This window comes from Bos mutus, chromosome 17 (genome assembly GCF_027580195.1).
Source record: "Bos mutus isolate GX-2022 chromosome 17, NWIPB_WYAK_1.1, whole genome shotgun sequence".
NCBI classification, from domain to species: Eukaryota; Metazoa; Chordata; class Mammalia; order Artiodactyla; family Bovidae; genus Bos; species Bos mutus.
This window is the reverse complement of record NC_091633.1, coordinates 28,040,311-28,062,973: the sequence shown is the minus strand read 5'-3', so window position 1 is coordinate 28,062,973 and position 22,663 is coordinate 28,040,311. Positions and strand designations below refer to the sequence as shown.

Sequence of the window (22,663 nt, the reverse complement as noted above, 5' to 3'; positions counted from 1 at the left end):
AGTGGGTTGTTGCTATCACAAAGTATTTTCTCCTAGTCCTTAGTCTCACGAGTAATAAAAATGTAATATTGATATGTTTCTTTGTATTCATAAGTCCTTTCAGGATATCTGTCTTACATGGGGCAGTTCTAGATTGAAAGTGTTTCAGGGTAGGTGAGAACTAAGCATGCAGACACTATGGGGGACAAGCTGATGTATCCATGTTAAATATCTCAGGTGTAGTGATAGCGTTGAGCTTATATAGAATGTCCTTGTTCCTGGAAATTTTTTGCTGAAGTATTTAGGGGGGTCAGGTCATGATAATTTCAACTTGCCGTTGGTGTTGCCGGTAGAGTTTTTCTCTAGAATGGAATGAAGGAAATATGGTAAAAAAGTATCAACAGTAACCCCTCTGGTATATGGTCTTTGTTGTAATTTTTTTTTTTAAGTTTTCTATAGATTTGAAAATTTCAAAATATCATAACTTTGGGCCTATGTCCAGAATGTGAGGTGGAAGAGTCTAGGAGGTGACAGTCTTTGTGTGGGTTGCAGGTGTGGAAAAAGAAGCTCTCCGCAGCCGTGGAGGTGGGGGACGCGGCGGAGGTGAAGCGCTGCAGGAACATGGAGGTCCTGTACGACTCCCTGCAGCTGGCGCACAAGTGCATCCTCAACTCCTTCTATGGCTACGTCATGCGCAAGGGGTAGGCACTTGCCTGGTGGGGCCTGTGGGCGCAAGCAAAAGGGGAGAGTCAGGGCCTTGTTCAAGGAGTGCGAGAGAGGGTGGGTTGAGTGGGGGTTAAGGTCACACTGACTCAGAGGGTTCTGGGAAGCTGGGGCGTTAGCACTCCTGGACATGTTCTTCTGAGCATCCCAGGCTGCAGAGCGGTTTGGTAGTCTCTGGCATACAACTAGTGCATGCGTGCCCAGTCACGTCCACCTCTTTGTGACTCCATGGACTGTAGCCCACCAGACTCCTCTGTCCCTGGAATTATCCTGGCAAGAATATTGGAGTGAGTTGCCACTTCCTTCTCCAGAGCATATGACTAGTGAGGGGTGCAAAGTCTTCTGAGAAGTCAAGAAAGCCAGAAATGGGGGCATCCTAAAGCCAACATGGAGTATGTTCCCAGGGTAGGGTGCCAAAGGAAGATGAGGCAAGGTGGGACCTGAGTGTGTCCGGTGAACCAGCAGCTAGGTAGGTGGGGCCTCGGTAGAGCAGGTCATTGAAGGTGAGGCCTAGCTGTTGTGGGTGGAACCCAGGAGGGTCAACATAGGTGGCCCTGGAGGAGCAAGGTGGTGGTAGGGCAGATTGGTTTGAGGGAAAGTGGCTTTATTTATTTGTTGTTGCCTTTTAATGGCAGAGAGGGAGGGGCTGAGAGCAGGGCTAGCCTGAGCAGAGTTCCCTGGGGCAGGAGGGCCTGGCCTCGGGTCACTTGACACCTGTGAGACCTGATGTGAGTGCTGAGCCAGGTGGGCTGGTGTTTTGCCTGAGAAGTTAGAGGATGAGTGTGGGGTTTGGGAGAACAAGGAAGGCTTGAGGTGGTGCCTGGGAGAGTGGGAGGGAACTCGAGGGGGCTCTCTCGGCCACTGCCCTGGAGAGTCCTGCTGAGCTGAGGTTGTGAGCTGTTGCCGTGGCAGCATGCTGCATCCTTTCAGAACTTTCCTGAGCTGAGCACTGCTTTGAAGTAGGAACAGAGGAATATCCTCAGCACAGAGCTTAATCCCACCTTAGTTCTTCCCTGCTTCAGATGTCCCCTCCTCCCAACCCTGACTCCTCTAACGTCCTTCTTGAGGGTACCCCTCCCACCCCTCAGCTGTGACTGTCCCCCCAGGGCCCGCTGGTACTCCATGGAGATGGCTGGCATCGTCTGCTTCACAGGGGCCAACATCATCACCCAGGCACGGGAGCTGATCGAGCAAATCGGGTGAGTGCTGCACTTGGTCACCAGCTTCTGGGACTTGGGGGAGCACGGCCTGAGGTGAGGAGGCTGGACTCAGGGGCTGAGAAGGTGTTTCGTTTTGTGGGTTCCCAGCCAGGAGGAACCTTGTCCACTGTCAGGCATTGACACAGGGTTCTTGCTCTGTAGACATCCGTGCCCATCATTCATATGGTCTCATTTCTCTGTTTCTCTGAAGGAGGCCCTTAGAGCTGGACACAGATGGGATATGGTGTGTCCTGCCCAACAGCTTCCCCGAAAACTTTGTCATCAAGACCACCAATGTGAAAAAGCCCAAGGTGACCATCTCTTACCCTGGGGCTATGTTAAACATCATGGTCAAGGTGAGCCTGCATCTCTAGCAAAGACCTATTGTCTGGGGTGGGGTTCTTCGTGCCACCTCTCTTGATAGGAGTGTGGGAAAGGGGAAAGCGTTGGCCCTTACACTGAGGTGCTCCCCTTTCTGAGTGGGTGCTCCCATTTCTGAATGTCTCTGACTTTCAGATAATCTTTCTCTAGCTTGAACATCTTCCAGAGATGTTGTGTTCAAAAGTTACCTGTGTCTCTGTTCCTATTTAGCATAATTACCAGACTTACAGCAAAATTGGAAGAATAGAACAAGAATTCCTGTATATCCTTTAGCCTGCTTCTCTTTATTTTTTTATTTGGCTGTGATGGGTCTTAGTTGTGGCACATGGGGTCTCCGTTGCATCATCTGGGGTCTTTTGTTGTGGTGCATGGGCTTTGGAGCTCACAGGCTCAGTAATTTGTGGCACACGGGCTTAGCTACTCTGTGGCACATGGGCTGTTTCCAAACCAGGGATCTGACCCACGTCCCCTGCATTGCAAGGCGGATTCCTAATTACTAGACCACCAGGGAAGTCCTGCCTGTTTCTATTTATCTTCTATAAACCCCAGTGTAATTGTCAGAACTGAGAAGTCGTGCCAGCACCACACCATAACTCAACTACAGCTTTGTATTTCTCAGCTTTTCCAGGACTACGCCCTGCATTTGGCCAGCCTGTCTCCTTAGTCCCCTCCAGCCTGGCAGCCCCCTTGGTCTTTCCAGTCTGTTATGACCCAGACACTCTGGTGAATACGTGTCAGGTGCTTTGCGGACTCACCCTCCATTTGAATTTGTCCCTTGTTCTTCGTTACTAGATTGAGGTTATTTGGGTTTTTTGAAGGAAAAAAACAGAGATACGTGCGCTGTGTTGGCATTCTTGCGGAGCACTGAATCAGGATCAGCACTCCTGCTGGCTTCCCAACTATCACGGTACAGGAACTAGTCCATGAGTCCACACTCCCAAGAGGAGTGGCAGATCCCAGCCACACAGCAGAGCATCCCGGTAATTAGTAAAGACCGTGGAGGAGATACTCTGCTCTGCACTGAGACCCTGCAGATGTGCTGTTTCACTGTGAACCTTCGCCCTCTGGTTTTAGCACTGGGAGTATCCTGTCACAGTGGGCATCAGTCTGCCCAAGGCTACTCTGTATTTCCCTCGTTCTTTGTACATTATTAATTGGAACCTTTTGTAAGGAAGAGTTGTCGCACTTCTCTCCTACTTTTGTTGTTAAGTCACTCAGTCCTGTCCAACTCTTTTGTGACCCCACGTACTTACTGTAGCCCTCCAGCCTCCTTTGTCCATGGAATTCTCCAGACAAGAATAATGAAGTGGGTTGCCATTCCTTTCTCCGAGGGATCTTCCCAACCCAGGGATTGAACCCAAGTCTCCTGCTAGGTGGGCGGATTCTTCACCACTGTATCAATTCCTCTTACCTTCTGGGAAGCCCCTTTCTCCTACTTAGTCCCTCACTTATCACTTTATTGAGTCATTTGTTAGGTCATTGTGGGTGTGTGGGTGTTTGCTGTGTGGGGTAACAACCCAGTTCCATCCTGGTGTGTTTTGTTACTCAGCTTATTCCACTTTGGCCACTAGGGGCTCCTTCACGTTAGCCCCCTGTGTCCTTGAGACATACCCTGTTATGTGGTTTGGATTTGGGTTTTGGGGGAGCTTTACTTCCTGGGAATACAAGACACTCCAGCCTCCTCTTGTATTTCCCCTGTCCCACCTTGGAATCACCCATTTCTCCAAGGACGCCAGGTTCCTTTTATTAGGAAGCAGTGGTAGAAACCAAGATGGGGTGTCTCTGCTGCTCACAGCAGATTGGCTAGGAAGTTGTGTGTGTGTGTAATAACCCCACATGTGTGTCTATATTTATTTCTCTGTTTATCTGCATACACATTTAAATAGATATAACATGAGCATATCGATATATCCAGCTCCAGTCTATTCTCCTTTCCTTATTAGTGACTCCTTTGGCCTATCTCTGATTTTCCCAGTGTGTGTATTTATTTTTTCAACCCTAGTATTTGTGTAAAGTAGGTTCAGAGCCGTGTGTCTGTGAGCAGTCAGCCCACCAGCTGCCATACAATGTTCAGTCTTTAATCTTACACCACCCACACCATGTGAGATTTGCCAGAGTCACTTAAGCCAGCCCTCTGGCAGGGTTCTGTCAAGCCATGATAGTGCAGTTGAGTTCGTTTGTTCCAATCTGCAGGCGTTCTTGGGGTCCACCTAGATCCTAGTTGAATGTTGTTTCTTTTGCTTCCGGTAGATTCACTCTGTTGTTGTTTTTATTCATTTCTTTACTTTTGGGTCTTTGTTGCTGGTCATGGGCTTCCCATTGCAGTGGCTTCTTTTGTTGTGGAGCGCGAGCTCTAGGGTGCGTGGGCTGCAATAGTCGCAGCACGTGGGCTCAGGAGTTGTGGCACACAGGCTTAGTTGCCGCTCAGCATGTGGAATCTTTCCAGACCAGGGATCGACCTGTGTCTCTGCACTGACAGGCAGATTCTTATCCACTGTACCACCAGGGAAGTCCAAAATTCATGCTTTACAGGGAGCACTTCTATGGGTTTTGACCCAGACGTAGAGGCGTATGTCCACCATCACAGAGCAATATAGAACAGCCTGCCACCCCAAAGGCTCCTGGGCCCTGCCCCTTTGTTGTCGGCCCTTCTCATTAGGCCCAGCCCTGATTCCCCCATGTGCTCTTTTGTGCGATGGTTTTGTCTTTTCCAGCGTGTCCTGTGAATTGAAACATGCTGTGTAACCTTGGTAGACCAAGCAGGAAGCACTTTGGTTCATCCATGTTGGACATATGTCAGAACTTGATCCCTTTCTCTTGCCAAGTGGTGTCCGTTGTATGGAAGAGCCCCAGCTTGCTGATCCATCCACCCTTTAGAGGGCAGCTGGTCGTCTCCAGGTTAGGGTGATGATGAGTGAGGCCAACCCCCTCTTCACTCTTGCTTGGCAGGAAGGCTTCACCAATGATCAGTACCAGGAGCTGGCTGAGCCTTCTTCACTAACCTATGTCACTCGCTCAGAGAACAGCATCTTTTTCGAGGTTGATGGGCCCTACCTTGCCATGATCCTTCCAGCCTCCAAGGAAGAAGGCAAGAAACTGAAGAAGAGGTAGGAATCCCACAGTCTTTATGCTTGGGAAAGGTCTAACAACTCCTCTAGTAAATGGACCAGGACCCACAACAGGAACAGACCTCGGTTCTGGTTTCTTGACCTTTTTGATTCAATTTGGAAAGCTTTTCTTGACACCCACAAACTCTGTTCTCCACCTATTATATTCTGGTTCTACAGATTGCAGGCCCTAAGTCATTTTCATTTTGGAGATCAGGGTAGAGAGATGTTTGCTGCTTGATGGATGCTAGAAGGGAGGATGAGAAAGGGAAGGAAAAAGGCAGAGGGGTGATGAGAAGCAGCTAGCATCCCAGGCTCTCTCCTCTGCTCTCTTTGCCTATGTTTCTAGGTATGCCGTGTTCAATGAGGATGGTTCCCTGGCTGAGCTCAAGGGCTTTGAGGTCAAACGCCGTGGGGAGCTGCAGCTGATTAAAATCTTCCAGTCCTCAGTGTTTGAGGCCTTTCTTAAGGGCAGCACCCTAGAAGAAGTGTATGGCTCTGTCGCCAAGGTGGCTGATTACTGGCTGGACGTACTATACAGCAAGGTAAGGCTCCTCATCTGGCTCTGAGGGTCCTGCAGTCAGAGTCCTGGTAAGCAAGGTGACAGATGAACTCAAGGCTAATTCTGATGAAATCCTGTAACTTCTTTAGTGCCAGGGCTACCCCGAATCCCCCTTAAGTTTTGTGTCCAGTGACAGAAATCTGTGAAGGAAACAAATATTAGCATGATAATGAGCCAGTTGTAAGCTGTTCAACCTCAGACAGGCCCCTTGGGCTCCTCCTCATCATTGAAGAAAGTGGCTGGTTCCTCAGTTGGTCCATCTGCTGTCCAACCTGCCCATGTCTCTCTTCTTTTCTCCCTCCTGGCTCCTCCTTTCCCTGTCTTTCTCTTCCTTTTAGGACAAAAATCAATTCTTTGTCTTTCCTATTATTCTGCAGTCCTGGTACTAAAAGCTCAATAAATGTTTCTTGATATTTTCCTGCACAGTTTAATAAAAGTTAAGGTTTTGTGTGTGGTGTGTTGCTGTGCAGTGGTATGAGACAGCCCTTTTACACCACTGCCTTCAGCTCATCAGGTTAGATAAACGCAGTTTCACATGGAGAAAGTCTTGGGTGAGCTCAGGCTGGTGCTCCCTTCCTCTGTATGATATTTTTGCTCGTTGCCTCTCTCTCCAGGCAGCTAACATGCCTGATTCCGAACTGTTCGAGCTGATCTCCGAGAACCGTTCCATGTCTCGGAAGCTGGAAGATTATGGGGAGCAGAAGTCGACATCCATCAGCACGGCCAAGCGCCTGGCTGAGTTCCTGGGAGATCAGATGGTGAAGGATGCAGGGCTGAGCTGCCGCTACATCATCTCCCGGAAGCCTGAGGGGTCTCCAGTCACAGAGAGGTAAGGGTTTCCAGTGTCAAGGAAGGAATTCCTTAAGGGTCTTGGTTGCTGTCTGAAAACCTGCATCTTCTGTAGAGCCTGTGTCCCTCCATAGAGAGATGAGCTTCCTTAAACAGAGCAGGGGTAGTCAGGACTCAGAAGAGGGAGGAACCAGACCTTGGACTTCCTTTAGAGCAGATGCTGGGAAGGCTGCTGGGGCCCTGGTGGGAATCCTGAGAGGGTATAGTGAGCTTGTCCACTCAGAGCCCAGAGAATATGGGTTCTTGGGTGGGCAGACTGAGAGTACCCTCTCAGTCAGGCATAGGGCAGTGGGAATGTCTTGAAGGGTCTGCTACAGTGAGCACAACACAAGGTTCAGTTCAGGTTTAGGACAGAGCTCTGGGTCACTCACACACAAGCAGACTGATGCTGCACTTCTCGAGTTGGGATTATTGAACCACAGCTACATGTTATCACACTGACAGCAAGAAAAGCAGGGTGATGCGTGAAGGCAGAGTGTACTTCTGTCTATTTAAGTTTACACACAGGGAAAGTACAGTAGGAGTACTATAAAAGCACGTAGGGGATTGATACGCACCAAGATAAACACTGTATTCACTTCTATATTAGGAGGGTCGACAGAGCTACACAGGGGACTTCATCATCATCTTTATTTTTCATCCATGACATGAAAATGGCATGGCCGGTTTGATAGAACTAGGTGGTGGGTGCACAGGTTTCTGTTCTTTCTAAGTTTCTTTATGATATTTCAAAATAACAAATACTTCTTCCAGTGAGAGAAAGAGGGGTAGTGACAGTTGCCGTGTTGCTTTGCTAGTGATGTGAAAACTGGTTTCATTTTCAGGCAAGCGGTGGTCTCTGTCTATATTTTACTCAGTGAATAACATTTTTAATGTTTATTTATATACATGCACATGAATATATAATTTATGTAAAGACATCTGTAAATAGCTCTGATAACAATGGTCAGACATACACCAGGTGGCCAATGGTGAGGGGTGGTGCACGAAATCATGACATTTTAATATGAAGTATTAATATTTATTATGATAAACATCAGATACAGGTATAGTTTATACAAAATAACTACATGAACTAAAAGCATAGGTTACAAAGTAGGTCATAAGTACTTAGTTCCATGTAAACTACAGGAGATTTTCACATTTGTGAGTTTTTTATCTCTTCTCGACCAGAGCCATTCCACTGGCCATTTTCCAGGCAGAGCCCACTGTGAGGAAGCACTTTCTCCGAAAATGGCTAAAGAGTTCTTCCCTTCAGGACTTTGATATTCGGACAGTGAGTGCTGATTTTTTTTCCTACTCTTAGAAATTGAGGAGAAAAACTAGATAGGGCAGAGAATCCCAGACTCGGGTCATGTTTTTGTCTGGAGACTTCACTCTTGATTTCCTCTTTTCTATTATGGAATGAATGAAGAAATAGTTACACTTTAGGGAAAACCTGGAAAAGCTAGATGCTGGGGAAGCCTTTTTAACTCTTCTCTGGGATGGACTAAGGCTTGGGGTCTGGCACAAGGTTCTACTGCTGGCTCCTTTACTTGCTCTGATCCTGGGGGATCATTTATCCTCTCCACTTCCATTTCCTCCTCTGTGAAATGGGGCCTTTCAGCATAGAATTTCTAAGAGGATTAAATAAAACACATGAAGCATTCAGCACAGTGCTTGGCATGGTGTGTTGCTGCTCTTCTGCTTTTCTCATGCACTCCGTTGCTGGTTTCCTGCATGCTCAGATTCTGGATTGGGACTACTACATTGAGCGGCTGGGGAGTGCCATACAGAAGATCATCACGATCCCTGCGGCCCTGCAGCAGGTGAGGCTGAGACCAGCAGAAACAGAGCCCAGTGTGAAACCTGGACCTGATTAAACTAACAGAGTCAGACAAGTGATTAGTATCGCCTTCGTGTAGGTGAAGAACCCAGTACCGCGTGTCAAACACCCTGACTGGCTGCACAAAAAACTGCTAGAGAAAAATGACGTCTACAAGCAGAAGAAGATCAGTGAGCTCTTCGTCCTTGAGGGCAAGAGACAGGTAATGGGGCCTGGCCCAGGACAACAGAGGCTGTGACAGTCGGGGCTGGGCTGGGTCCTGTGGGCGCACAGGCACCAGTCTCCATACTGCTGCTCATCATTTTGGATACTTCCATTCAAGCATCTGGAATGTTTTTTTCTTTCCAAAAATACGTATCTTGATACTTAACCCTTTAGTTCTTCTGTGTTCTTCTGTGATAGGAAGCTTTGTAATGCATCACTTTAGGATGAAAAACTATCTACATATATGATGTACTAAATAGACTCAGTAACTTGGAATGCATCACTTCACCTTGAGACTTCAGTTTTCTAAACTATAAAAAAAGCTGTTAGAAATGCAAAAAAATACTGAAGACCAGTGTAATGAAAAGCATAGCTAAAATCAGAAGAGCAAGAAGAAAATTCTCAGATGCTAAAAATGGAAACTGAGCTTTAAACCAGAGCAGTATACAAACTCACCTGCTAAAAACCAGATCCTCAGACTGAATTTTAAAATCAGTTATTTTCATGAGTTATACCTAAAAGGGCTCACAAAAATTAGAAGGATGCAAAAACATATATATCAAGTAAATATTAAGCAAAGCAAAGCTGATGTAGCTATATTAATGCAAGACCAAAAAAAAAATTAAAAAGTATTAGTAATGATAACGATAGTATTAAATACTACTATTAAAGTAGTAGTCAAATTTCACTAGAAATATTTAGTAATTCTAATAGTTTAGCTTCAAATTAAATAATGTGAAAATTTACTTAACTATTAGAAAAAAATTGACATCTAATCAGTTTAGGATTTTAACACATCTCTCGATTGATCAAGCAGACCAAAAACTAGTAAAAATATGTAAGGTTAGAATGACAGAATTGCTAACTAGATTTAGTTAACAAATAGAGCTTTGCACTCAGTAATTAAAGAATACACATTCTTTTTAAGAACACCTAAAATAAGACTGAATGCTGCAAAGCAAATTGTAACAGATTCCAAATAATTTATATATATACAGATCTTGTTGTTTGAAAACCATAAAGAAATATATTTATAAATAACTCATGGGTCAAGAAGTCACAATGCAAATTAGAAATACTAAATGAAAATACTATTAAAATTTGTAGTTTGCAACTAAAGAAGACTATAAATAGCACATAATCTATTTTAATATATAGAAAAGAAAAACCAATAGAAAATTAAGTAACTTCCAACTGAAAAATTCAGAAACAGTAGAAACCAAGAAAGTAGAAAGAAGTTATAAAGGCAAGAGCAGCAATGAATGAAACAATAAAGGCAAAACCTTTATATTTGAAAAGACTGATGAAATAGATAAATCTTTGTCAAGGTAGATATTTCAGGTTTTATGTTAATGAAACATTATCAGTGCAGCTATTATAAAGTCTAAAAAAAATAAAGACTGAATTATCTTTCCTAAACAATTGGAAAACTTAGATGGAATGGGCAATATCCTAGAAGAGTTATTCAAATTAGCCTAAGAAACAATAGAAGAACTGATTAGAACTTCAGGCATTAAAAAGAAACAAATACTGGGCCCAAATGGTTTCTCAGAGGGATTTTATCAAACTTTAAAAAAAAATTTGTTTTGGTACTGCTGGGTCTTCGTTGCTACATGTGGACTTCTCTAGTTGTGGCAGGTGGCGGGGCTACTCTTCATTGTGGTATGCAGGCTTCTCAATGCGGCAGCTTCTCTAGTTGCAGAGCATGGCCTCTAGGGACATGGGCTCAGTACTTGGGGCTCCTGGGACCTAGAGTGCCACTAGTTGTGGTACAGGAATCTAACTGCTCCACAGCATGTGGGATCCTCCCAGACCAGGGATCAAACTTGTGTCCTTTGCTTTGACAGGCAGATTCTTCACCACTGAGCCACCAGGGAAGCCCCCTACCAAACTTTTTAAACAAATGATTCCAGAGAATTAAAAAAAAAGAAGGTCCTTAGCTCATTTGGTTGGTTTCGTCTGGTGGCTCAGACGGTAAAGAGTCTGCCTGCAATGCAGGACACCCGGGTTCGATTCCTGGTTGGGAAGATCCCCTGGAGAAGGAAATGGCAATCCACTCCAGCACTCTTGCCTGGAGAATCCCATGGACGGAGGATCCTGATAGGCTACAGTCCATGGGGTCGCAAAGAGTCGGACAGGACTGAGCGACTTCACTTTCACTAGCTCATTTGGTAATCTTTATAACTTTTATTACCCTGGTAACAAACTAACAAGCCAGGAAAAGGAAGGCCATTGGCAGATAGAACTATAGGTACAAAAATACTAACAAACTAAATTTTGTACTGTGTAAAGACAGTAACATTGTGTCCAAGTATGATTTATGCAAGGAATGGCAGGTGTTAACTTCAGAAATCTGCTAATTTAGTTCATTTTAGGAAAAATCAATTCATCACAAAGAGAAGACTTAAGGTGTCATTTTCAATAGAGTCAAGAAAGAACATTTGATAAACTTGAATGTCTGTGCATGATAAAACTTTGAACAGTCAAAATCAGAAAAGACGATATATTTCTCTGATAAAGTCCATCTGTTGAAACTCAATAGCACGCATCATATTTAATGGCACAACATTAGAATAATTGAAGTGAAGAAGAGGAGATGGATGCCTGTTAGTTACCACCACTTCTATTCAAAATTGTTTGGAACTCCTGGCTGGCATAATTCAACAAGAAAAAGAAGTTAAATTTTAAGGATAGAAAGATATAAAACATCATTTGAAGGTAAATATAACAACACAGAAAATGTAAGGAACCCCAAAATTATTTTAACTTAAGACGTTTCAACAAGGTCATTAGATACAAAGCTCGTATATAAAAACCTATATCTTTCTTTTATATTAGAGACAATTAGGAATTTTTAAAAATTGATTAATTTTTTTTTTTTTTAATTTTGGCTATGTGGCATGCAGGATCTTTGTTTCCCAACCAGGTATTGAACCTGCACCCTCTGCAAAGGAAGCGCAGAGTTTTAACCACTGGACCACTAGAGAATTCCTTAGAAAGTATTGTTTGAAAGGTGCTATTTATCAATGATGGCAAATAATATACCAAGGAATAAATCATAGTAACAAAATGTGTGTAAAACTTTCATGGAAAAAAATTATACAACTTTATTGAAGAGTAGAGAAATTCACCTAAATAAAAAAGGAGACATACCATGTTCATGGATGAAAAGATTCAATATTAGAATCCTTGGGGTGATTTGCCCCAAGGTAATTTGTAAAATTCAGTGTAATTTCAGTTAAAATATCTACAAAAAGTTTTCTTTTTTTTTTTTTAATTGGATATTCTGGAATTTATTCGTAAGCTGGGCAATAAGTTACTCTTATTAACACAGATCAATACCACCTTGACTTGGTGACCACAGACACATTTAATTAGTTTTTAGGTGCATTTTCTTTTATCTTGGTTTTCAACACATTATTTAAGTCAGTGACTGATGTTAAAAAAAATTTAGATTACTCTACAATTTACAGCCTACTTCACAGTCCATTTTAAATTCAACTTGTCTGCTAAGTCAGTTTTGCAGAAGATAGGCTTTTAACACATAAAGAGATTTGATAACTGGGCAGGTCTCCTCTCTCCCAGTTTAAAAAAACAAAAAATTTTTTGCTAGCTTGCCAATTTTGTAGGTGAAAAATACAAAGAGGATAGACTATTTTAATCCACAAAGATGGACACAAAGCAATAATGATTTAACACGTCACTTTTTCATTTGTATTCAGAGAATGCTTTTACATTTCAAGTAATTGAGCCTTCATTAAAGAAAACAAAAATATATATATACAAAAAGTTAAAGTACCTTCCAGTTCTAGCTTACTAAAGTTTCTTCTGCAAAAGTAAAAATAAACCTACCATGAACTAGAGGACAGTGTCATAGCAATGGTGGAATGGCTGCCAGGTTAAGATTTCTGCTTATCTTATATTGATGAGTATATTTTAGGTGATAATTTTTCTTCACTCTCTAAGTACTTAAAATCACAGAGAGGTATCTGTTTATCTATAATTCTTTAAATCCAGAAAAAAAATTTTTAAATATATTTCAGACATGAGGCTTTAATGTTTTTTATTTAGGAAAAGATTGAGTCTGAAGCTCTAATGGTTCCATCTAAAACATCCTGTTTTCAACAGTGGGAGTCAATTTACGCAAAATATTTTTTCTTGTCTATAAAAAACAAATTGAACAGTATTTTGATTAAAAGGAAATACAAACAAGTAATTTAAACTGGCCAATTTTCTCTATCATAAAAGAAATAGCATGTTCTTTTACTTCCCCTCTTTCAACCATTTAAATTAGGGGAGAATACTGCCGACTTTAAGAACCCCACTGGCTGTCATTAGAGTAACTACAGAATAAGGGTAGCATAGGGGTGAAACTATTTCTCTGTATTCCAGAAGGCAGAAACTTGAGTGCTCTAGCTTTACAAGTAAGAGTAGCACAGGCAGGCAAAAGCTCACACTAAATGCACACCAGAACAGGGGCCTAGGTGAAGTCATCTGGGTTAACTTGACAATCCTAAAATTCATGTGAAGAACAAGGATAAGAAAAACGAAAACAATTTTGAAGATTAAAAAGGGGAAGTTTGTCTTAGTGTGTAACAAAACTTACTCTTATTAAAGCAAGACCATGTAACAGTGGAACTACTAATAGGGACCCTAGAAACTGATCCCAACGCACCTGGGAGCTTGGTCTATCACAGAGGTAGTGTTATACACTATTAAGGAGAATAGAGTGCTTATTCAATAAATGATGCTGGGGAAAATGTTTTTTCATATTTTAAGGAGAAAGTAGCTATCTCACAGAGTATGAAAACAAATTCCAAAGAAAGATGTAAGTTGAAAAAAGAGAACTCTTTGGGGAAAAGGCACAGGAGGCTATCTTTATGATGCTGGGGTAGAAAGAGCTTCTTAAGTCATAACTAAAAAACACACATCGCAAAAGAAAAGACCAATAAATTCAGTTAATTAAAATATAAATTTTCTGTAGTCTGAAACAAGAAAGGCAAAATGTTGGTGTTTACTGAATTTGCATTATAAGAACATGGGTGTTCATTACTATACTTCTGTTACTTTTGTAATTAAAAAACAAACTTTTTTCTAACACAGAAGTCACCATAAAAGGAAGAGAAAAGTCACAATTCAAAGAAGATATTTAAAATGTACAAAATTAGAAATGATCCATAAACACGTATGTTATTTTTCTGTTTACTGTGTAGCAAGTGATCCCAGAACCTGGAAGCTTAAATATCATGGGTTTATTATTATCTTGCACTTTTTGAGCCCTGTGGGTCTGGAATCTGGGCACAGCTTATCCAGGTCCCCTGGCCCAGGGTCTCCTGCAGACTGCAGTCAGGTGTCAGCCAGGGCTGTGCTCCCATATGAAGGCCTCCCCAGGAGGTGAGGAGGGATGTGCTCCCAAGCTCACTCTGGTCGAGCCGTACTCGTTCCTGGCTCCACGGGCCTCTCCACAGGACAGCTCACAGCCTGGCGGCTGACTCCAGAGCAGGCCCTAGATATCAGCCAGAGCGGGTGCCCGCAGTGCAGAGGTCACTGTATTTTATAGTCTAGTCTCAGAATGGCGTCCTGTCACTTTTGTTGTAATCTCTTCATTAAAGGCAGGTCAGTCACGGTCCAGCCCATACTCAGGAGAGTCATACAGGGCATGAACAACTGGAGTTGGGGTCATTGGGGTCATTTTAGAAGACTGTCTACCCCAGGGTCAACCCCACTGTTGATTAGGTAAATGGAAAATCAAATATTTAGATACCACATCACAGCAAAAAAAATGAGTGTGGTGACATCAGGTGTTAACACGTGGGGAAATAGGATCTTGTCTGTATTTCTGATGGGAGTGTAAGCACAGGTCTTCAGGCAGCACGTGAAAGGATGGTTGTTGAACCCAGTTTCTGGTTCTGAAAGAGTGGAAATGAACAGTTCGTCATTTTAGAATATCATGGATAGGTCAGCTGGTTTATATGCATAATAGAGTATTCTACAGTTAGAATGAATGGACAGTGTCCACATGTATCAACAGGGATCAATCTCAAAAATGTATCATTGAGTAAAGAAAGGAAGTCACAGTATGTGTACCATGTACCTCTATTCATATAAAACTGCAGCTGAAAGGAACAGTTTATGGGTTTATAGATTCAGAGTAAAAGTACAAAATGTGCGGGGAGTGATAGACACTTGGGGGCTGGGCTTGAGAAAGAGGAGTCCTTTACCTATGTTTTACAATATTTCTTATTAAAAGGAGAGGATTCTGAAGCAAACACAGAAAAATATAACATTCACTTTGTAATGGTGGTACCCAAGTGACGTTTTCTTTCTGACCTTTTCACTGTTAAAAGTTTAAAAGTAGGTTAGTTTGGGACTTCCCTGGTGGTCTAGTGGCTAAGACTCTTTGCTCCCACTGCAGGGGGCCCGGATTCCATCCCCGGTCAGGAAGTTAGCTCCCACGTACCACAACTAAAAGTTTGCATGCTGCAACTAAAAAGATCCCGCATGCCACAACTAAGACCTGGCATAGCCAAATAAATGGATTTTTTAAAATATTAAAAGAATAGGTTAGTCTGTAAATGAGTGTGTTCAAGTATTTTACTTTATTTAGGAGTTCACTTTGGGTGGGTTTCTAGAAGGGAGATTTATCAAGAGAGAGAGCTATTTTAAGGCTCCTTTGGATCTTTGCAGGTGGGCATGGCCCAAGCTTCAGAAGGTTCCCAAAGCCTTGGCTCCCCCGACATGGAGGACTTTGGCCTCACAAAGCCACCTCACTCGGCAGTGCCTATTGCTACCAAGAGAAAGCGTATCCACTGTGAGAGGCAAGAGGGATCGCAGGACCTGGAGCTGACGATGCCCTGGCAGGAGGTTTTGGGGCAGCCTCCGGCACTCGGAACCACCCAGGCAAGAATTCTCAGGGAGTCTGGAGTGGCTGGTGGGAGAGGGGAGCAGGGATGCTGGTCAGGCCTAACCTGTGACAAGCCATCTCCCTGTGGGGTCTCCTGAGTAGTGCAGGGGCCTAGAAATGGGGCTTGACCCCTGAGGAAGTTGGTATGATGTGCCCAGATCTTACAGAGCTTGGGAGCTGTGAGATTTAGTTGCTGTGGAAGGGTGTTTCTGTTTCACTGTATGCTCAGCTCTGTTTGCCATCTCCTCCTCTTGACCTGTCCCAGGAAGAGTGGCTGGTCTGGCTCCAATTCCACAAGAAGAAGTGGCAGCTGCAGGCTCAACAGCGCCTTGCTCACAAGAAGAGGCGGCGTCTGGAGGGGGCAGAGGGCACACCAAGGCCTGGGGCCATCCGAGAGGGGCCCTCCACAGGACTGGGGGGCTTCTTTCGAAGAACAGCTCGCAGCATTCTGGACCTTCCATGGCAGATTGTGCAGGTGCAGACAGTGATCAGAGGGAGGGCAGGACACCCCTGAGGGCAGGAGCATGGCTGATGGGAAGGGGTATTTGACCAGCTCACGATCCTGGGGACCTGGTCTGGAGTGGGGCAGAAGGGGCAGGGCTTTACCTGTGTGCCTCTGTAAAGGAGCTGGTTCTGGAGGCCACCTGGGAGATGGCCTGTGCACAGGTATTGAGTGCTTTCTGTGACAGGGTGAGACATGGAGTGCTATACGATCTGTGTTTCCTTTTCAGATCAGTGAGACCAGCCAGGCTGGCTTGTTCAGGGTATGGGCTGTCATCGGCAGTGACCTGCACTGCATCAAGCTGAACATTCCCCGGGTGTTCTACGTGAACCAGCGGGTGGCCAAAGCGGAGGAGGGCCCTTCCTATCGGAAGGTACGGGGCAGCTCTTGTTTCTGGTCACTGAGGTCAGCGGCCTGCTCAGCCTCTGAGGTTGCCTCCACTATGGCAGAGGCCACATACAGATTCAGCCTTTGCAGATACAAAGACCATGTGAGCTTTGTGACCTTGAGCAAGGTGTTCTGGTGCCTCTATCTCTCCTGAGAACCTTCTTGGGATGCTGCAAAAATTAATTGAAATGATGCTGTGGAGCACTGAGTGAATGCTCAGTGAGGAAGCTGCGGGTATCATTGTCTTGGTGGACCATCTCTTGTATCTGTTGTCCATGTAGCAGGGAAAGCGCTAGGTGGACGTTTGTCAGAGGCTGCGGGCTCTGTCTCCATAGGTTCTTCTGATGTGAACAGCTTTATTGGGGTATAATTCATATGCCATACAGCTCTCTCAAAGTATACGACTCAGTGGCATTTAGTGTATTCAGAGTTATGCGGCCATCTCCCCTGTCAATCTTAGAACATTTTCACCACCCCACAAAGAAACCCCAGCCCCTTAGCAGCCTTTCCCCTCTCCCAGCCCTCAGTAAGCACTGGTCCAGATTCTGCCTCTAGGTTAGCCTGCCGTGGACATTTCACATATGTGGAATCCTACAGCAGGTGGTCCTCCTCTCAGCTGGGGCGTCCTCAGAGGCTCCTGCCCAGTGTCTCCATCCGAGCTCCCAGTTAGCTCTGCCCAGGGATCATTTACTGAGCAAATGACATCTGATTGAGGAGATGAGACTAGAGTATTTGTAACTGGCAGCTATACAGAGGATGCTTCTGGAAAAGGTGAAATCCAGTTCCCACCAGAAGATTCAGCAGAATGTGGATCCTGGAAGAGGACAGGGAAGGAGTGGGCAACAGAGAACAAATGATCTAGGATTCTGAGCTTTCTTAGATGTGTGTGATGTGAGTGAGTAGAACATCCTTCCTTTAGGGTGTTTTCCCCTTGAGGCATCCCTCTCCTGCTCCCTCCTCGCCAAGGTACCCACACTGGCTGGACAGGGGTTCCATTCCTAGTCTTCTGTCCACGAAAACATAGCTTCTCTCTGGGTTTTTGCTTCCTGCACCCTTAGGTTACACCCAGGAGAGAACAGAGGAAAATGTAGCAGGAGCACCTGCCCCTCACAGTCTGGGAACTTGTCTACTTTTTGAAGCCTCAGGCGGCTTCTTGAAGCCAGGCCCAGACCTTTTAATTTTACTGATAGGGAGAAATGGGCTATAGGACTTTACTCTCTGGTTGTGTGCAGACATCCTAGGACTGTTTAAACAATGCATGTATGTGTATAAGAGTGTGTGCACATGTGTTTGCCTGTGCATTGCTGCAAACGTTACCACTTAGCTCAGTTGTGGGGTGAGGTCACTGTCACATGGTGTCACCAGGTGAATCGAGTCCTTCCTCGCTCCAATATGGTCTACAACCTCTACGAATACTCGGTGCCAGAGGACATGTACCAAGAACATATCAACGAGATCAACACTGAGCTGGCGGCGCCAGACATCGAGGGCGTGTATGAGACTCAGGTGATTATTTTCCCAGCTGAACGGTGCAAGGATCCACCTAAATGGAATAGAGGGAAACAAACCCAGCCGAGGCATGGACAGGCCAGCAGCAGCAGCTGGGCCTCTGCCTTCCCGCATCAGCCCTCACACAGCCCCGACTGCCCCTCTTCCAGGTTCCATTAGTGTTTCGGGCCCTGGTGCAGCTGGGCTGCATGTGTGTGGTCAGTAAACAGCTGGTGAGGCACCTTTCAGGCTGGGAAGCAGAAACCTTCACTCTTGAGCACCTGGAGATGCGTTCCTTGGCCCAGTTCAACTACCTGGAACCAGGTATGGCGTGTGCCGGCTGCCCTTGCTTGGCCCTACTTCCTGCACATCTCAGGGTGACAGGCCATGTCCTCCTGCAGGCAGCATCCGCCACATCTACCTGTACCACCACGCACAGGGCCACAAGGCTCTCTTTGGCATCTTCATACCCTCACAGCGCAAGGCAGCTGTGTTTGTGCTGGATACGGTGAGTTCTGGGCAGGCCATGGGACAGCCTCGCTGGGGGAGGCACACAGCCCTGGGCAGGAAGCTCCTGCTCCCTCCTCCCTCCCACCACTGCCTTGTTCTTGCGAGAGTGAGAAGTGGATCTGCAGAGGTAGCCCTGCCGCCTATGTCCACTCACAGGGCTGCCCCTCCTTCCCAGCGGGAAGACGGCTGACCCACCCCTTGTTTGTCTAGGTGCGAAGCAACCAGATGCCCAGCCTCAGTGCCCTGTACTCAACCGAGCACAGCCTTCTGCTGGAGAAAGTGGGCCCTGAGCTTCTGCCCCCACAGAAACACGCTTTTGAAGTTCGTGCTGAAACAGACTTGAAGATCGTCTGCAGAGCCATCCAGCGCTTCCTGTTGACCTACAAAGTGAGTGCCATCGGGATCCCATGCTGTGAGAGCCCCCTCCCCAGGGCCTGGTCCACCTCACTGCTTCCTTCCCTGCACTCAGGAGGAGCGCCGTGGGCCAACTCTCATTGCTGTTCAGTCCAACTGGGACCTGAAGAGGCTGACTGGCGACATCCCTGTCCTGGAGGAATTCCCACTGGTGCCTGTCCGCGTGGCTGACAAGATCAGCTACGGGGTCCTGGACTGGCAGCGCCACGGAGCCCGGCGCATGATCCGGCACTACCTCAACCTGGACACGTATCTGTCACAGGCCTTCGAGATGAGCAGGTGGGCCGAGGGGAGGGGTGCTTCTGGCCATCTTGGTTGTCACTGGCCTCACTGGACTCTGGGGGCAAGAAGACATTCCCCAGTCATTTTCAACTCCTGGGGTTGACCCTGTGCCCCTGCAGGTACTTCCACGTCCCCGTTGGGAATCTGCCTGAGGACATCTCTACCTTTGGCTCCGACCTCTTCTTTGCCCGCCACCTCCAGCGCCACAACCACCTGCTCTGGCTCTCTCCTACGTCGCGCCCAGACCTGGGTGGGAAGGAGGCTGACGACAACAGGCTCGTCATGGAGTTTGATGACCAAGCCCCTGTGGAGATCAACAGTTCCGGCTGTTACTCCACAGGTGGGTGGGCAAGGCTCACCAGGGACTGCTGTTCCTGCTGTTTGTTGCCATTCTGGGCTGGTGGGAGCACTCGGGTGTATTGGGCTGGGAGCTGAGCCTGCAGGGGGCCTCTGTGGGTGTGAGCTGTGCAGTCAGCTGCCCTAAGCAGCAGTGATTTTTCTGAGATGGTGCTTGCTGGGATCAGGCTCCACACCCAGGAGGGGTCAGTGCACAAGCGGTGATGTCTGTGTGTAGTGTGCGTGGAACTGGATATTCAGAACCTGGCCGTCAACACCATCCTGCAGTCTCACCACGTCAATGATATGGAGGGGGCCGACAGCATTGGCATCAGCTTCGATGTGATCCAGCAGGCCTCCCTGGAGGACATGATCACAGGCAATCAGGCTGCCAGCGCCCCTGCCAGCTATGACGAGACAGCCCTCTGCTCCAACACCTTCAGGTACCCAGGGGCTTGCCACCCTGAGAACGTCACCTGCCCTTTGGTTCTTGTACCCTCAGCTCTCCAAAGGCAGAACAATAGTTTGCCTCCAGAAGGAGCAGTAGAAATCCTTTTATCCTCTGTCCTTGTTTTGGAAACTGAGAGCTAAGTCAGTGTCAGGGGGGCTTCCCTCTGCCTGGTCAGAAACCAGCACGGGGCCAGACTCTTTTCTTCGCTCACGGGTGGCACTCACAAGTGCCGCCCTGCAGGTACCGGTAACAGTTGCAGGTGCTGCCTTCTGGCCCCCTTCCTATGGCCAGAGGTGTGCCTGCAAGAAGTCGCCAATTTACTTGGAGTGTGGGTGTTCACCGAGCATCTGCTGTGGGGTGCACAGCAGGATATGAACATGGGTAAAGCCACACAGAAAGTGGTGCAAGTTGTAAGGTGTGGGTATCGGGAGAGAACTGCAGCGGTGGCACGGGCAGGGAGCATGTGCTCGCATAGCCCCACTAGGCAAGATGGCTGTCACCCATTGTAGAAATGAGGAAACTGAGGCCCAGGCTTGTGGCCATAGTGCAGCTGAGGGGAAAGGTTGGTGCTCAAGAGCAAGTCTTGTGGTTCCAGAACTGTTTTCTACAACTGCCACCCTGTTGCCTTCTCACAGAAAGAGGACAGAACTGGAGGGAGGGGGTTTCAGGCCAGGGGATTTGTGGAAAGAAAGCCTCAGCAGCCAAAATGCACGTGGTGTAGTCAGGGCCAAGGACTGTTTGGGCAGAGAAGCAGCCAGTTCAGTCCCAAAAGGTGGTGCAGTCAGACTGCAGGTGACAGAACCATCATACTGGCTTTGTGATACCGTTTGCAGAGTCATCTGGGGCGATTTAACCAGGGGCAGTTGTGATGAAGCAGTCCGTTAGGATCCTGACTGGCATAAGGGAGAGGGGGCCCTTGAGGTCTCTGCTGTGAGTCTCTTTCTGGTTCTCGCAGCAGTTAGGTACCTCCTTGAAGGGCACCCACATCTTCTCAGCTCTGTCCTGGCTCTGTTGGAAAAGCCGGAAAGGTGGTGTTGAGTTGGGGGTGCAGATGAGTTACAGAGGGGCAAGGAATGGAGTCTGGACAGTGAGAAGAGAGGGCGCAGAGGCGACAGCAGAATGGTGAGGAGCTGGTGCCAGCGACAGTGGGGGGCACCCTCTGAACCCCCTCCTGCAGGATCCTGAAGAGCATGGTGGTGGGCTGGGTGAAGGAGATCACGCAGTACCGCAACGTCTACGCCGACAACCAGGTGATGCACTTCTACCGCTGGCTCCGGTCACCGTCCTCGCTGCTGCACGACCCTGCCCTGCACCGCACGCTGCACAGCATGATGAAGAAGCTCTTCCTTCAGTGAGTGCTGCCAGTGGCTTTCTCCAGGCTTGCTGATCCCTTGGTCCCCAAACCAGAAAGATGGCTAGTCAGCACCTCTGGATCAAGAGTCCACTTCTAGGCTAGTGGTCCATAGTGATCAGATGGGGCCCAGGAAGAGCTTAGCTGCCGTCACAGCTTCCAGAGACACGCTATATGGTGCAGAGTCTCTGCTGCTTTTTTGTAAGTCATTGCACACTGTGCTTATCATTCGGCACCTCGCTTGTCTTCGTTAACAGTAGGTCTTGGAGAGCTATGTGTGGATGTACCACACTAATGGATGTTTCGGCTGCTTCCATAACTATTGTTGTCACGGTAACCAACCAAGGAATGGTCTTGTGCATGAGGTCATGCAAACATGTCTAGAATAATCTCCAGGAAGTAACACTGCTGCAGGTCTAATGGATATTTTCAGATAAATTGAGAGAGGTAAATGCTAATTTGAATCAATATTGTCAGCTCCCTGTAAAGGTTGTACAGTTGGCTGTACTACCAACTCTTGGGAACCAGATTGGGAATGCATGTCCCCATGCCAAGCCCCACTAACAACCTGCTGGGATAAAATGCTCTCTTGGTATACCCTTAATTTGCAGTCCTAATTATGAATGAAATTGGACTTCCTTTGACCGTTTTTCCATAGTTTTCTTTTGTGTTTTTCTCATTGATCTGTATGAGCTCTTCCTAGATAAAAAGTAACCACTTTTCTGTGATATGAGTTGCAGATTTTTTCCTACCTTTGTCTATGGTTTTGTCTGTGGTAGGGTTTGGCCGTGCAGACCTCTTTGTTCTTTGTTACTTCTGGGTTCTAGGTATATGTTCTGCTTCGGGACCATTAACTGTTTTCTCTGTGATGTTTTGACCTTTGATTCTGAACTTGGTCTGCAGGCTCATCGCTGAGTTCAAGCGCCTGGGGTCATCGGTCGTCTATGCCAACTTCAACCGCATCATCCTCTGCACCAAGAAGCGGCGGGTGGAGGACGCCCTGGCCTACGTGGAGTACATCACCAACAGGTGTCAGCATTCCTGTCCCCTTCGTTTGCTCATGTTCTCATCTGCTCCATTTACCTGCTGCTGACAGACTTCCTTAACAAATCTTGTAGTGTGGCTCTGTTGGTAACAAATCCTTTCTGCCTTTGGGTATCTGAAAAAGCCTTTATTTCACCGTTTTTTTTGAAAGATACTTTTGCTGGG

The 22,663-nt window shown here is 46.4% G+C and overlaps 1 protein-coding gene across 2 annotated transcripts in view; it reads left to right on the top strand.

The window, feature by feature from the left end:
* Positions 1-22,663, top strand: part of POLE (DNA polymerase epsilon, catalytic subunit) — a 62,290-nt gene that overhangs the window by 22,404 nt on the left and 17,223 nt on the right. For both annotated transcript variants that reach the window (XM_070386361.1, XM_005891205.2), the window contains exons 21-41: positions 532-680; positions 1,809-1,901; positions 2,113-2,257; positions 5,232-5,389; positions 5,739-5,934; positions 6,566-6,780; positions 7,974-8,076; positions 8,528-8,608; positions 8,705-8,827; positions 15,517-15,729; positions 15,999-16,208; positions 16,465-16,608; positions 17,988-18,128; positions 18,281-18,434; positions 18,512-18,618; positions 18,831-19,007; positions 19,090-19,313; positions 19,436-19,656; positions 19,891-20,095; positions 21,281-21,454; positions 22,358-22,483. In XM_070386361.1, the coding sequence (XP_070242462.1) occupies positions 532-680; positions 1,809-1,901; positions 2,113-2,257; positions 5,232-5,389; positions 5,739-5,934; positions 6,566-6,780; positions 7,974-8,076; positions 8,528-8,608; positions 8,705-8,827; positions 15,517-15,729; positions 15,999-16,208; positions 16,465-16,608; positions 17,988-18,128; positions 18,281-18,434; positions 18,512-18,618; positions 18,831-19,007; positions 19,090-19,313; positions 19,436-19,656; positions 19,891-20,095; positions 21,281-21,454; positions 22,358-22,483 (3,359 nt within the window). The remainder of the gene's footprint in view (positions 1-531; positions 681-1,808; positions 1,902-2,112; positions 2,258-5,231; positions 5,390-5,738; positions 5,935-6,565; positions 6,781-7,973; positions 8,077-8,527; positions 8,609-8,704; positions 8,828-15,516; positions 15,730-15,998; positions 16,209-16,464; positions 16,609-17,987; positions 18,129-18,280; positions 18,435-18,511; positions 18,619-18,830; positions 19,008-19,089; positions 19,314-19,435; positions 19,657-19,890; positions 20,096-21,280; positions 21,455-22,357; positions 22,484-22,663) is intronic.